Raw genomic sequence first — 16,224 nt, 5'->3', positions numbered from 1 at the left:
GCCTCCCCCTCTTTCCCTGTTTATTCCAGAACCCTCTCCCCATTCTCCTCTCTGATGAAGGGTCTAGGCCCGAAACGTCAGCTTTTGTGCTCCTGAGATGCTGCTTGGCCTGCTGTGTTCATCCAGCTTCACACTTTGTTATCTTGGATTCTCCAGCATCTGCAGTTCCCATTTTCTCTGGTAGTAATCTCCTGCCTTGTTTTTGATCCCAAAGTGGATAACCTGACATTGATCTAAATTATACTGCAGCTGCCATTGATTTGCCCACTCGCCCAACCTGTACATATCATGCTGAAGGATCTCTGCATCCTTGTCATAGTTCACCCTCCCACCCAACTTGGTATCCTCTGCAAACTTGGAGATCTTACGTTTTGTTCCCTCATCCAAATGATTAATATATATTGTAAAAAGCTGGCGTCCTAGCACCGATCCCTGTGGCACCCCACTAGCTACTGCCTGCCAATTTGAAAATGACCCATTAATTCCTGCACTTTGTATTCTCTCTGCCAGCCAATTTTCTATCCATCTCAATACACTTGCCCCAATCCCATGTGCTTTCATCTTGGAAAATAATTTCTTAGGTGGCATTTTGTCAAATGCTTTCTGAAAGTCCAAACATACCACATTGACCGGCTCCCCCTTGTTAACTCTACTCATTGCATCTTCATAGAATTGTGACAGATTTGCCAAGCATGATTTCCCCTTCATAACTCCATGCTGAGTCTGTCTGATCCTGCCACTACTTTCTAAATGTTCTGCTATAAAGTCCTTGTTAATGGATTTGAGAACTTTCCCCACTACTGATGTTAGGCTTACTGGTCTATAATTCACTGTTTTCTCTCTGCCTCCCTTCTTGAATAGTGGAGTGACATTAGCTCGCCTCTCATCTGCAGGAATTGTTCCAGAGTCTATAGAATCCTGGAAGATGACCACTAATGTATCCACTCTTCCCAGAGCCTCTTCCCTTATCTACGCTAGGATGTAAATTGTCAGGAGCTGGGGATTTATCCACCTTTAATCCCATCAATTTTCCCAGCACCAATGCTCTACTAATATTGATCTCCCTTAATTCTTCCCTCCTACTACCTTGCATTCTCCAACATTTATCTGATTTGTCCTTTTTTATGAAGCCAGAACCAAAGTATGTATTCAGTTGCTCAACCATTTTCTTTGTCCCTTATTATACATTCCCCTGTTTCTGTCTGTTGAGGACCGACATTTGTCTTCACTAATCTCTCTCTGTTCACATACCTATAGAAACCCTTAGTGTCAGTCTTAATGTTCCCTACAAGTTTACTTTCATACTATATTTCCCCTTTTTAATCAATTCCTTGATCCTTCTCTGCAGAATTCTAAACTGCTGACAATCTTCTGACATATCATTTTTCTTGGCCAATCTGTAGTTTCCTCCTTGGATCGGATCCAATCTCTAATTTCCTTTGTTAGCCATGTAATGGCTCTTTCACCCATTTTGCTTTTGTGCCAGACAAGAACGTTTCTGAAAAAGGGTCCAGATCTGTAACGTCAGCTTTCCTGCTCCTCTGTTGTTGCTTGGCTTGCTGTGTTCATCTGGCTCTACACCTTGTTACCTCAGATAGTAGAAACTGCTGGAGAATCTAAGAATAAACAGTTGTTGCAGTTCCCTCATGCATTCCTTGATGGAAAGTGGTGAGATGAAACATGATAATGAGAATTTTTATTGGTGGATTGGAATCCAATATCGTTTACTGAAGTCCGGAGTGTCAGAAGCAGCTTGAAAGCAGGATAGGGACATCTGTTTTGGGTAAGCTGAAATTTGTAAGGATGGGAGTCTGGTCAGGAGAGTATTGGAAGAGCTGATTTTGAAGCTGACAATTGTAAATTAATATTTTGGCAATAGATGTTTTGAAACAGGAGCAAGTATTAGAAATACTATGGATGAGCAAATTTTGGATAAGAAGCCGAGCGTCAGATTGACGACTGTTCATTTTCAGGAATTTTACATACCACTTTGTTTTTCAAATGTAGTACTTTGAGTTCTAGGTACAAAGTGATTAAATTACTCAATGTTGCAATTGTAGATTTGTGGCCATTTCCCTTGCAGAATCGCATCTAATTAATACAAGTTTTCATTTTAACATCTTCTGTCCTGCTAATTCCCCTTATCTGGACCATTAAACAAAATTAATTGTACCAGCTGAGTTAAACAAGAATAACGTCTATTTGCCTCAGTTCTGAAAGCAGAAACTGACTGAGACTGAATGTTAGTTGTATCTTGTCTCTGACTTTTGAACAGATATGCAGGGTTAAATTTGAAACACAATTAGTTTATAGTGATGACGAAAATTATGCATTTTGAACAGTATTAGATTATGAACTTCAGAGGATCCTGGGACATTGCAGACTAAGTGGAGCTGTTTGCTTCTGGATCTAAGTCATTTGGCACTTCAGTTCAGTAGAAGAAACATCTAAATGTGACAGTGAAAAAGAAGATGCTTTGATATGAAAGAAAGTGGGTAGGAAAGGAAAGCCTTGGCCTAATCCCCTATTTTGTAACGCTGTTGAAATTTCATGAGTTCCTGTGACATTGGGACAGACTGGATGAAGCAGAAAATAGTTTGTGTATGGGTTTCCACGGGGTGGGGGGCCGGGGTGGTGGAGGAGAAAATCATAATGATATTGCAGCCCAAAAGTGCCTTACTAACTCATCATACTTTGACCCCACTTCCTGCTCATACTCAAACACTTCAATATTTTGCATCCCCAGATGTTTTCTTCCCTTTTTAAAAGGGATTTACAGAATCTGCTTCAAAATTAGTTAGTAACAGAATTTCCCATTCTAATGTTTCCCTATACAAACATGTATTTCTACTCTCCTTTAAATTATTCTATTATTAAATTAAATTATCTCTTAAATTTGTGTCCTTGTTATAATTTGCTGGCCATCCTGCTTATTTGTTCAGTCACTCTTCCACTAATTTGACTGCTCCTTTTTTCTTTTGTTTTCTTTCTGAAATGAAGTTCCCAAAGTTGTACGTGATACTCCAAACATTACTTTATTTCCCTCGAAGACCTTACCGTTTAATGCTTGTTACCTTTCCGTGTTCCCACTGATCTATGTCCTGATCTAGTTTTCACAATCCATCATCTCTTTCCCACCTGCTTTTGTGTGTTTTAGTTTGTTCAGAAAATTTCAGGCGCTATCTCCTCAAGTCCACGTTTTGAAGTACAGAGGACAAGGAAAACCTAAATTCAGACCCATTGGCAACAGCACTCCCTTATCAGTTTATCTCTGCGCTTTCTTTACTTCCACTTTCTCCTTAGGTTAGTCCCTCGTCATCTCTCTTCTCACTTTGGTGGCAAATGATCAAGTAATTTTGAAGATTGCTAACCATTGGATTTCCTTTACTAATCCTTCGATTTCTTCATCAGGTTCTTCAAGTCTAGCCTAATATGAACTTGGTACTGTCTGTTGATGAGGCCCTGGTTAATTCTTTGTTTCCAAATTGTAATGTTGTCTTGCGCTAATACAGATTCTAAGACCCTTAAAGAATGAATTCGAGGTAAATGACCTGTAATATTCTGGTTAGTTCCAGCTTCCTTGTTGGAGGAGCTATGTTTGCTGAATTTTATTGCAATGCTTATTGCCAAGAGTGGTTTAAATTGACACTAATATAATTGTTTGTACATCATTCTTGATTTATTTTCCTCATTGGGTGCAAGTGAGTTGGAGATGGAGGAGAAAATAATTCAAGAGCCAAATAACCTAACCTGATTCACAGTTCTGTAATATTTCTTGTAGCTATTTTGAGATCCTGGACAAGGCTGTCACTAAAGTCAAGTAGGACCCAACAGATGTGTAAAAATCACAACTTGTTGAGGTAATTAGTGCCAGAGCTTCACTTTACTTCCACTTTCTCACCTTCTCACTTCACCTTCCCACCTTCCCTTTTCATTGGGCAGTTACCCTGGTTTGGTAGGAATCTGCAACTGATTCTGCTTGTGTCTCCCAGGCTTTGACAAGTTCTTGAAATTTAGAAAGGCAGCAAGCCAGCAGATCAGATTATTCAAATCAAAAGCCAGATTATTACCTGAGTTTAGGCTTTGCAGAGGTTGCAGGTAAATCTGGAGTTTTTCTGGGAAATTTGTAAGAGGGAGAGGTTAGTGTTATTTTTAAGTAACTTCTGCTCTCAAATGCAAATTGATGTGACCAAGTAATAAAGATTGAATAAATTTATCCCAGAGGCTTGTGTAGGTTAATCTGTGCTAATATGTTTTTGCAAAAACGTACTTTTTGAATAAATATTTCAAAGTGGATGTTGGAGAAACTTGCTCATTTTCCACAAATGAGCAAGTTGACTTAGATGCCTCAACATAAATGCAGGATACATTTCTGAGTGCATTATCATTTATGTTGCAATCATACAGCTGGAGCGGGGTTTACAAATTACCAGCCTACTCCAGACCTTCAATAGTAGCCTTTCCCTACTGCAACTTTGAGGTGTCTACCCTGTGCCTGTCGCAAGTAGTCATGGACCTTGAAATGTGCCAGTATGCAATATTTGTTTGAGGCTGTTCTGTGCACTGAAGGATCAGTGACATTTTGTATCAGTTTGGTTGCTGTTTGTTGCAGTCACGTTAGAGTGGTTTATGAGAAAGAAGTGCTGAGAAATAAAAACATAGCTCATTGAGACACACACAAGTTAAAATGTTGCTAATTTAATCAGCAACATTGGAGCAGGGTATGTTAGTCAGTGGCCAAGGTGAGGTGGCTGTTGATGTTGACAGGGCCATGTCTTTAGCACCGTCAACCTTCAATGGTCCAGGGTGAACTGTGGGAACCAATTAGAAAATAGAGTAATACAGTGCAGAACAGGCGCCGACCTGTGAACTAATCTAAGCCCCCCCCCCCCAATTGAGGGAGATGCTCAAATCAACCTTCACTATTGGTGTTGAGATATGAAGTTTGTAGATGTAGCTTTTGTAGCAATTATAATGAGGTCAGATAAGTGGTCCTCAGAGAATGAGATCCCTGATTGGACTAAGTGTTAGCCAGAATTCCCTGATTGGGGCTGTTAAGATATAAGCAGGAATGTCAGCGGTTCTGTGTACTGCGAGCTGACTCTGACGAAGCAGACTAGTGTCAAATATTATGTAAGTATAAATAAAGGGTGACTCGGTGACAGGATACCGACCTCTGTGGATTTACTTCGGTGGCAATCAGAGAAGAAAAAGTACTCTTCTGAATGAATTCACCTGCAGCTGACGTTTTTGAGTTGGAGATAAGCATTTCTGGCATCACGTGTCATTTGGGTAGCTTGACTTGTTTGATCCTGCTGTCAAAGACTGGGCCAAGATTGCGGAAAGAATGCTTTCCGTCTGCCCAGCAAGAATAAACACAATGAGCAATTCTCCTGACAGCTTTTGGACCCGCAGCTTTTTTGGTTATTAGGAGCCTAAAGTTTCCTGAGGCACCAGGTACTAAAACCTTTCAATAGTTGACGGATTTCATAAAGAAATATTACGACTGTAAGCCTCCCCTAATTTTAAGACGCTATCAGTTTTACTTGGCAATTCGAGAACCAGCGGAATTTGTGTTGATTTTCGAAGTCATAATGACTGGCAGAGGCATGTGACTTTGGTTTAACCCTTTAATGAGATGCTGAGACAACGTTCGGTATGTGGGATTAACGATGTGACTGTGCAAAAGCACCTTCTAGGTGAAACCCAACTGGACTTCAAATAGATACTACAACTGGCTTTGCCATTAGAAAATGTGTATGTGGACATGAGTTATGGTGTATACCAATGGATATGGACACCCTCACCAAGCTGACTGAGCTTGGGAAATGCCACTTGAACGAAGACAATTGCATAGTCTCACTCAGGACATACGCGGAACAGAGGGACTCTACGCCAGACCACCATAAAACTCCGAAACAAAGCCAAGCCTTGGCCAAACTGTTAACGTTTTTTTCAGGATCCAAGCTGGCAGACCCTTGCAGTTGCTGCAGGTCTGTGGACTTGAAAGCAAGAGTCCCATGAGGCCTGAATTGAGAAAGATAACCCATCGGCTAGTATCCAGGAGAATGCACACCCTAGAAAGCCCATCATCTGGATTGGAATGATTAAGTTGCTTAGCAACATCCAATTCAGAACCAATCAAAATAAACATAAGGTTAAATGGTTACTTGGTTCTAATGGAGGTTGATACCAGCGTGGCTGTATCAGTAATTGCAAAACCCAGTCTTTACCAAAACTCTGGACTCCAACCCTTAAGTTTGCCTTAGACTTTGGCTAGGCTGAGTGGGAACCTTTACAGATTGAGTGTACAACTTTGATTCTGGTCTTGTATGAGAAGCAGCCGGTTCAGTTATCACCGGCTGTAGTAGAACACTTGCGCACAAGCCTAATGGAATGCAAATTGTTGATAAAGATTCTTCTCAACACTTTTCAATTAGAAAATGTCTGCCTGAATGAAGTCCTAACTAAATACCTGGAAGTTCCTCGGCTTGTCTAGAGACTATCAAAAGAGCCAAGGTCTCTTTGCATGTTGACCAGGAAGCAATTCCACAATTTGCAAAACCTCCCCAGTGCCATTTGCCTCGTGTGCAGCCATAGAAGCAGAAATCAGGAAGCTAGACAGCGAAGCAATCCTCAAACCAGTATGGGCAGCACTGGTCGCACCGATCTGTGAAGTCTGACAAACCAATTTGCCTTTGTGTGGATCTTAAACAAACCTGCAGTTGTGGTTGAATGAGGATTCCCAAGTGCATGCTCCAATTAATACCAGTAAGGGTTTGTACCAGTAGTCAAGATTGATATTTAGGGTATCATCAGTCTGTGCCATTTTTCAGTGGATGACGGAGAACATTTCACAAGGCCTACCTCAGGTCACTATTTGTTTGGATGATGTGCCAATGACAGTGAAGACCAATAAAGAGCAGTTAGAGAACTTGGACATAGTCCTTAAGTGTTTCTCCAAGGAAGGTATATGCCTTTAGAAGGGAAATACGTATTTTGAAGGCAGTCCAAGTGACTTACTTAGGCTACAGTGTTGACAGGACTGGATTATACCAGTTGGAAGATAAAGGTGTGGGCAATCAAAGGTACCCTGGCTCCTACAGCTTCACTAGATACCAAGCTGTCCTGGTTCCTACTTGACTATCGGACTACCCCATGCACGACTACAGTGTTATCTCCAGCAGAGTTGCTAATGGGGAGAAGACTGCACCAAGTTAAATCTGATCTTACCAGGAACGTCAATGCCAATCACAAGATGAGAGAGACAGTTTACTTATGGGGCAAAGTTTGGTGCTGAAATTGCAGAAATGACTGTGGGTAAGAAGCATAGTTGCTGTGAAGTCAGCTCCTGTGACCTACAAATTTTGGGTGGGTGGGGCAGCCCTGAACAAGCACATGGACGACATGAAAGCTGCAAACTCTCAAATGGGACAGGAGCAAACCATGTACCCGGCCCCTCAGAACAGAACAGGCCGAAAGGCTGTCAGAGCCCCTGGGTTCTCCTCCATGCTCTAGTGGTGAAGAAATCTTGGAATTTGGGATGGACAAGGCAGACGTCACAGCCTTGAGCCATTACCACCTGAGGATGAATTTCTTCAGAAATGATCTGAGCTCAAGAGGTGGGCTCTGGTCCAATACATGCCGCCCATATAGGAGGCTGAGTCAGAGGACCCAACTCAGTGTGAAAATGCCTCTGGAGAAGCTACAAGAAAAAGAACAGGCAAATGACCTAGAGGAGGAGGAATGTAGCGATTGTAACAAGGTTATGAGGTAGACCTCCTGGATAAGTCTCTTGATTGGGCCAGGTTAACAGCCTCCCAATCAAGGAGCCTGACTGAACGATATGAAGAGGATTGTCAGAGGTTCTGCTCACTGTGAGCTGGCTCAGAGCAAGCTGGATCAGTGTTGAGTACTACACATGTGTAAATAAAGGGTGATTTGGTGCCAAGATACTAGCTTCTGTGGAATTCTTTCAGGGTTGAATTTTATAAAGACTGAAGAGATTCTCCAGTAAATTTCTTGTAACCACTAATATACATGATCATCAATCAGTTTACTTTACAGTTTACTATGAGCCATAGATGCTGGCTAGAATGTCGAAGTCTGGGGTATGAGTAATGAGTTTGTTGGGAAGGCCTTGAATTCAGAGTTGTAACTTTTTTTAAGCTTGGGCAACAGCAACCAATGATTGAGGAAAAACTTAAGTTGGTGTATCAGTTTCTGAAGAGACGGGCCTTTGCCTTTAATTGCGCAGGGACCAAAGTATCAGGATTGAAAGTCTACTTTGAAAGCGATCTCTGCTGCTTAAATACCCATCCTCCTTTTGGGAAGGGAAGTGATTGAGTAAGTCTAAGCTGGGCTTGCACCCATCCTCCTTCCTTTTTTTTTGGCTACAAAGCACTAGTTAGGTGAGAATGTTTGATGTGACTCTCAAATAGTGCTGAGTGATCTTTGGAGGGAAGGAGAGGTATTTTTGTGGTAGAGTTAGAAAATTATTTTGTGATTTTTTTTGGAAATAACCTAGTAGGCACCAGTGAAATGAGCAGAGCTTTGGCATACCTCAGAATAACATATTACCCAGAAATGGAGACTAAAGGGGAAGTAGCAAGAGAAAATGTTATGTTGCTTAAGCGGAATCGGGAATGTAATATCAAGCATTTTAAAAGCTCAACAGAAAGGTGCCAGTGGGTAGAGTTTCAAAGCCCATAGAGACTAGTCAGTCATGAAGTCATAACCACCTGCTTTCTAATAAAGCAATACCTATGATTAAGTACATAATTTGTAGAATTGTACTCTCTCAGATAGTCAGGATTGTTGCACATTTCAAAGAAGCTGTGACTGAGTTCCTGAACAGAGCAGCTTACAATGATTTTCTATTTGACAGGGGCTGTTTGTATCCCTGGCTCCCACAGCCCTACCTCTGGAGTAATTATGCTATACTGGCCATCGGGGTTTGGGCCATTGCTCAGAGAGACTCTGTTGATGCTGTTGTCATGGTGAGTGCCTCCAGTTCAAGACTAGCTTAATGCTTTTCCTGGTGTAACAGCAATTTCCAGTTTAATGCGTTCATCTTCTCCCACACCCCACACTTGTGAAAGTACTGAATTTTACTGAAACATGCTTCATTGATGCTGGCCACCCAAGTAACCATTTTGTTGTGAATCCATTTAGTGACTGTTGACAGGTGTTGTTGCGTACTGCAATATGAACACCTTCCGTATAGTCACAGGAATGGGAATTGATCTTTTCTCCTCAGTTTTAACTACTTGATCCAGCATATTTGTAACTTTTCTTTTTACTAAAATCAGTTACCTCATTGCAGACTGAATGGGAACTAGTTGCCACATTATCACAAACAGCTCAGATGTCTATTAAAAAGCAACTGCGTTTAAGCAATAAACACCGACCTTACTGTTGACACCCACAAGCCAAATTTTAAAGAGGCAACTGGAATCCTCTCGTTTTGAATCACCTCCCACTTAATTAACTGAACATGTGTGAATTTTCTCTTATCCTATAACCTATTGGATAAAGAATTTGCAAGATTTTTGCAGTAGTTCTAAAATTGTAATAATTTAAAATGTGGTTAATTCAGTAGAGCAGATGTAAGTTTTTTTTATTTTATAAAATGTAAAAGATAGACTCAGTGAATTCATTGATATTAAATTGCTATTAACGTTTAGTTGTTCCGGCCTGTACAGTTTTTGCAAGCCTGTGCACAAAATGGAACACAATGGCAAATTGACGATCTGTTTCTATGTTAACTGCATTCCATCCCTCTGAAAATAATTGGGAAATACAAGATTGTGGCTTATGATCACATCAGCTCGGCACAAAAATAGAGCATTACAGCAAGGAATAAGCATTAAGACTGTGCTTACCCATATTGCGTGATAGGATGCATGTATTCACTTGCATGACCTTTCCAAGCGCTCTGCTGCTTTGGTTAAGAGTTGTCTGAGTTTTTAAAACATTCTTGTTCATCCTGACTTTTATGAGTCATGATTGGGGGGGGACAGCTTACTAAAAAACATGTCCTAACGTGAATGCTCAAACATATTGTAACAGCTGAGAACTTTATCCCATGGGTGTGTCAGCCTGATGCTGGATTCACATATGTTCTTTCATCACCTGGAATAATCTTGTACTTCTGGGTCTTAATGAAAGCTTATGCTGTAAATATCTGCATCAAAGGTTATTAGTGGCCACAGCCTACAAGCTGGGGAATGGTGCTTAAAAACTAGAAAAGCAAATGTGGGTATTGGACACCATGATGGATTCCTTTCTTTTCCTTAATTCTATGTCCTGCTTTCTTTTTTAGTATCTAGTTGGCATGTTGATAACAATTCTCATGGACATCATCCACATCGCAATCAGCTATGACCGTATAGCTGGTATCCAGAACAACATTGCATCAAGAGACCAGTTTCGCTTCAGTGTTGGCATGACGATTTTAAGTCTCCTTCTGAAACCGATATCTTGTTTTTTTGTGTATCAGATGTACAAGGAACGAGGGGGTGATTATAATCTAAACTTTGGTAAGCGCCAAGTCAGCTAAACTTATCATTAACACCAAGTGATATACTGGTGGCTGGGTATGGTAACAGAAGTGGAAAGTTCGTTGCTAAAGCAATGTGTACATTGAGAGGCATCAAGTTAGCTTTTTATTTTCCTGGACTACCCTGTTCTATTTGCGACCATTAGGACAAAGGGACTTTCATTTTCTGCAGACTCAGTGACCGTTGGCATATACTCTAAAGTGGAGATTGAATGAAGATGCGTTGAGAGTAGTGAACCTTGGAGGGGCGGGGCGGTAGTGCAGAGGAATGGTTTGCAGACAGCCTGAGATTGGAAGGATTCAAATAATGACCGTGCATGTTAGATAAGGACAGCAACTGACATTCATGACTGTTGAAGAATTGCTGGATGATGTTGAGGGGGCTGGATCTATCTCAAAGCAGTTCACTCAGCACAGGACAACAATGTTCCAATGCTATAGGCTTGGCTTCTCACTGAATAAACTCACTGAGCATTCGGGAGAGCAGTGGGTACTTTGTGGAGCCATTGTTACTTCTGGAGAGACTCCATTTTAAGATGGTGAAAACTGCAACACGGAGAACCAAGGGCAACTACAATTTAAATGTTTCAGGAGTTTAGTGGTTTGGTAAATTTGGGCTGGATATGTTTCCAACTCCAACTCTTGAGAGGGTTGAGACTGTAGGCGGTATTTAAGAATGAATTATTGCAAATTGATCATTTGCAAGAGAGGGTGCTACATTTTGAGCTAATTGTACTGAATATTCCTTTTTCATGTTGTACCTGTTCTGTTTGTTTAGTTACCTGTTTCACAACCTGCAGAAGGTATTTTACAAGCTTATGTTTGTCTTTTTTCTTTTCTCTTGCTTTCTCCCTCTCCCTGGTCTCTCCATCCCAGACTTGGACAACTCCATTGACAGCAGGTTTACGTGCGATAGTGTTGAATCCGGTACTCACTACGGCCGCTCCTACTGAACTACCCATCCCTGTCTCTCCTGCAGTGCGTGTACACACTTCCTCCCTTTGCTGTAGCCCTCAGTCCTGCTTTGGTGATCTGCCAAAAGTATCATTCCTCCTGAGCTGCTGTTTCATTGTCCTTTGTGAAGATCCAGATTTTTGGAAAATTTTATTTTCATTTTTGTGTAACATTTCTTTATTTGCTTGTTCATAGTCTCATGGAAATGAGTTGGTTTTTTTTCTGCCAAACTGTAGACAGTTAAACAAAAAATTTGTGGTGTGGTTTGTGCTTTTTATAAAGCTTCCCCAGAGGCCCTGTGAGAAGCTAACCGTGGGTAGGAAATTCACAAGGGCTGTCTTTCTATACAGAGTGTGGTGATCTTGCCTAAAGCACTAAAATTATCCTCAAGTCCTCTGTGTGTAAGAGAGGTTGAAATCGGCTGATGCTAACATAGAATTAGTTGTTATGCATTCTGAGGACCAAAAAAAAATTACAAGAGGATATTGATGGAATGGGCAAAGCAATGCCTGGAATTCTGTCAGTAGGTGTAAGAGGTACGGTAAAGTAATTATTACTATATTTTTACAAAGACATTGTTCTACGGCTTTTTTTAAGATTTACAAACTCGTCCCTTAAACTGTTATCTCCTACTCCATTCACTTTTTCTCCAAAACAGATTGGAAGGTTTTTTATGTCTTCTGTCACTAAGATTGAGACCAACTCTGAGGCCGCCTCTATTTCTGTACCTGTCTTTCTGTCCTCCCATTTCCCACAGCTGTGCCTTCTCTATAAGCTCACCTTTTCCATGACACCTACCTTCTCCTTCCTGAAAGACTTCGCCGTAAATTCCTGTCCCCCAACGCCCTCTTGAGGCCCCCATGTTAGCTGTCTCTCTCCAGATAATGCCCCAAATTTTTCCAAAACTTTTGTCATCACCCACATCAAAAAAGAGAACAATCTTAACCCCTCAGCGATAGTAAGAACTGCTGATGTTGGAGTCAGAGATAACAGTGTGAGCTGGAACACCAGCAGTACAGGTAGCATCAGAGAAGCAGGAACAGGCCCTCGCTACTTAGAAACCATGCCTCGTCTTCCAGTTCCTCTCCAAAGTTCTTGATGCAGCATATGGTAAATGTTGACTGTCCAATCTGGTTTTCTGCCCTGTCTCAGCAGTGAAACTGACCCCAGGTGCTAATGCCACAGTCCAAAGCTATTAAAGACTACCCACCCTCAGCCCAAGAAACTTATCAGCAAACTTTGAGACTGTTCACTGCAGCATTCTTTAGCTCACTGCAGCATTTTATAGAAATCCCTCTCCCATGTTGCTCAACTGAGTATGATTCCATTCTTACTCTGGCTACAGTTGGACAGATCTCTTCAGCAATGTTTTCTGTTTCTGTTCTCACACTGTGATCTCTAAAGACACCCAAAATCTTCCCACAAGTTACCCCACTTTACTGTTTATGTTGTGAGCCAAAGATGTGATTGGACTTCCAAAATGCCCTTTAACAATCAGCTGTACTTCTCTCGATCATTGTAATGGCTCTTAAACTGCATACCTAGCATCCACTAAAAAATAATTGAATCTCGATTTCACCTCATTATTCTATGGGAAAACTGATGTCTCTGTTTCTGGACTGTGCCCCAAACTTCACTCCATTGCTTTCAAATCATTGTTTAGGTTGAATTGGTTTGATGGTAATCTCAGCATCTTGCTTGAGTGTCTGAGCCCATGTCTACTCCATTATATGGAGTATGTACAATTTTCACCCTGTCTGGGCCCTTTTGCTACCTTGAATCTCACCTTTGCAACCTCCAAAACTGCCTTTTTGAAAGTTTTTGCAGCTAATCCCACATCCTCTACATGCAATAAACTTCAAGTTGATTCTCAACTTACATCCATTGATTCCCCTGCTTCATGACCTAATTTCATTTTCATCTTGGTGTTTAAGTCCATTTCATGTCCAACCCTTTCACCATCGTTCATGTTGTTAAGTCAATCAAACCTTGAAGAACTCTGCTTCCTTTACTCTGACACATTAGGCAAATCCCTCCATTTCACCTCAAGTGTTTTAAGACCAACGATCTAGAATTACTTTCTACTTTTTTAAACTCCATCCTATCCTTTAAAAGCCCAATTAAAAAGCCATGTTTTACTTGGCATCCCCTCATACCTCCTTCCACTGTGTCCATATACTTCTGTGAAATATCTTGGGGTTGTTTGCAAATTCTTGATTTGATATATTACAAAATGATCATGAGACAAGACAGACAAAAACAGTTTCCAGTGACCATGAGGGCAATAGTAAAAATGAATAAAATGGTTTGTAGATTTGAGGTTGCAGAACACAATTGAAAGAGACCATATTTTAATAAGTAGTTGATTGGAGACAATAGAAAAGATAGGAACAGAACAAGAGCATGAGTTGAATTACTACCAATTCAGATTAATTGGATCGAAAAGTCTATTTTGTGCTAATTTTGAGGTAACAGTGAGACTTTAGTACCATTCCTTGGTTCCTGCATCTGCCAGTGTTACTAGAGCTAAGGAATTCTGTCAGCTTGATGTGAGTTTGCAGCTGAAACCACATCCGTCTTTATGTTCATGCATTCCTCTCTTGTGGTTTCTTCTTTTTCTTTTCTGCCAATGATCTATTGAGGTAGGGGTGGGGGGGAGCGGGGTAGGGCGCGGAAGAGAAAATGACTATTTTTCTGAATTATTCTGTACAGGTTTTCCAGATTTAACTGGCAATCGGGATCGAACCTCATACCAGACCATCGATGGGCAGGAGCCTCACCCTCAACCTGCTGCTTTTGCAGGGGTGAAAACCTCTAGTACAGCCTACTAATACCAAGCTGTAAGGCGCTACTGCATGAAAGTCCATATAAACACCTCGTGCCTTTAGATTCAGTAATCACTTGCTTTTGTATGTGTGTTGATGAGTGAATGCATTCTCTGAAAATTTCCTGCTGTTCCCTTCCAGGTGAGATTATTGTGGTGACTGTCAGGGAGATAGATGTCATGATCTGTGGGTGGGCAGGGCGAGAGGAGAAAATGACTTTCACTGAATTGTTCTGTCCAAGTTTTCCAGATTTAACAGGCAGTCAAGATCAAAATTCATACCAGATCATCGCAAAGACCTTACTTGCAGCTGAGTTGGCGATTTTTGCATGTCAAAAACTTCTGGCCCTAGTGAACTTAGGTGTGTCTGTTGGGACCCCAGTTGAAATGACTGTGTTCTGTTCAGGATATCCCAGTCTTGATTGGATACGAGATGTGGAATAAAAGCTTTTCCCACCTGCAGAGATGTTACGGCTCAGTGATGCAAAGCCAGAATGGCTACAGTGTCATCAGATGTAAGTGATTCCTGCAGACTGGAGTACTTTACTGCTGCTGTTTCACAAGCCTTTCCTTTGTAGACAATGGCCAGTCAATATGACTGGATCCTGGTTAGAAAACCGTAGAAAGACTTTTTAAAAAATTTACCACAACTGTGACCCCTGAAAATGATCAAGGTGTGGGCGTTTTGTACGGTATTGAAGTGTTTTGTCTGGCAGCTGTCACTGTTAATGTGGCTGACTGCACGTCAATGTAAAAGAGCTACTAGCCACGGGGACATTGCCATCCAAGCACCCCACAGTTCTGTGTTTCAGCCACAGAAGTTTGTCTTTGTTTGAATTTGCAGTATTGTTCAACCTCATGCTCAAGCTTTCCAGCTCAGTTATTTGCAGTTTCAGAGACATTGTCATCCTGAGAATTGTGGTAGCACTGTCTCTGCGATTTGACAGAGAGGATAAGGAGTTTAATGTTGCTGTAGGTTTGACTACAGTCATGAATTCTGTTAGACACGGCCAGAGTCAGTTTTTTGGATTGGTATGGCTAGTGCTTAACTGTTGTTCTTCAGTGGACACACAAGTGGCACCGGGTGACCAGCCTTGTTCTGGCCTTTGAGCAAGCGATTCCAGAATTTGCTATTTGAGAATTGTAGGTGTAAGCCATTGTTGCACACAGCATAATGTACCCTTCCTCCATGGTGCACAATGAATTAGATAGCATGTTTGGAACAGTGCAGTCTTGTTGGATAGATTGGTCTCTCTTTGTGCTATTTGTTACAGACTTCATTTGTAGTTAGGAATTGTTGTTTGTGGTCTCGATTTCCTTGCATAGCCATTGGTTTGATTATGCCTACAATTTTAATTTCTGTGTTCCCCCAAACTGAGATCCATTTCTGTAATGTTAAATTTAACGACTTTTTAAAAAAGTGCTATTATCCACTAAGTAGCTTGTATAATGGTGCACAATTAGTGTGCAATTATTGCAAGAAAAGAGAGAGCGAGAGAAGCAGCAGTGACTGAAACCAGTGCAAACAGTTGTTGGGGAACTGCTACAGTTACCACATGGGAATGACAAAGGGTTAATAGCTTATTCGTTTCCACAAAGTAATTTTTTTACAGCACCCCTCTCAAGATAGTTGCTAGCCTCTGCATGTGATCCTATTGCCATGGGAACAAGAGCCAGGTATCAATCTTGGGCTCACTGTATGTGCATGAAGGTTTGAATCATGTGTAATTTTATTCAATTAAGTGCCATTTGTTCTGATTTTAGTGCCTAGTTACTGTCGGCATTCTGAATGGTATGATTGTGAAATGTATCTATTATTGCTAATAAAATCCACTAAAATTGGACTTACTGCTGTAAGCTCCTGAATGCTGCTAAATAGCAGGTG

The 16,224-nt window shown here is 41.1% G+C and overlaps 1 protein-coding gene and 1 long non-coding RNA gene across 4 annotated transcripts in view; one reads left to right on the top strand and one right to left on the bottom strand.

The window, feature by feature from the left end:
- LOC125466680 (uncharacterized) overlaps positions 1-9,960 on the bottom strand; it is a 24,152-nt gene extending 14,192 nt beyond the window's left edge. The window contains exon 1 of the long non-coding RNA XR_007250494.1: positions 9,885-9,960. This is a non-coding gene — a long non-coding RNA (uncharacterized LOC125466680). The remainder of the gene's footprint in view (positions 1-9,884) is intronic.
- Positions 1-16,224, top strand: part of agtrap (angiotensin II receptor-associated protein) — a 21,277-nt gene extending 5,053 nt beyond the window's left edge. Inside the window, exons 3-6 of one of the 3 annotated variants that reach the window (XM_048561538.2) lie at positions 3,782-3,860; positions 8,888-8,999; positions 10,325-10,541; positions 14,228-16,224. In XM_048561538.2, the coding sequence (XP_048417495.1) occupies positions 3,835-3,860; positions 8,888-8,999; positions 10,325-10,541; positions 14,228-14,346 (474 nt within the window). In that variant the 5' untranslated portion in view covers positions 3,782-3,834 and the 3' untranslated portion in view covers positions 14,347-16,224. The remainder of the gene's footprint in view (positions 1-3,781; positions 3,861-8,887; positions 9,000-10,324; positions 10,542-14,227) is intronic. The other 2 variants (XM_048561537.2, XM_048561536.2) reach the window with 2 other exon arrangements.

The sequence above is a fragment of the Stegostoma tigrinum genome, chromosome 28, assembly GCF_030684315.1.
Source record: "Stegostoma tigrinum isolate sSteTig4 chromosome 28, sSteTig4.hap1, whole genome shotgun sequence".
NCBI lineage: Eukaryota > Metazoa > Chordata > Chondrichthyes > Orectolobiformes > Stegostomatidae > Stegostoma > Stegostoma tigrinum.
The sequence above is the reverse complement of the archived record's forward strand: the minus strand, read 5'-3'. Positions and strand labels throughout refer to the sequence as shown.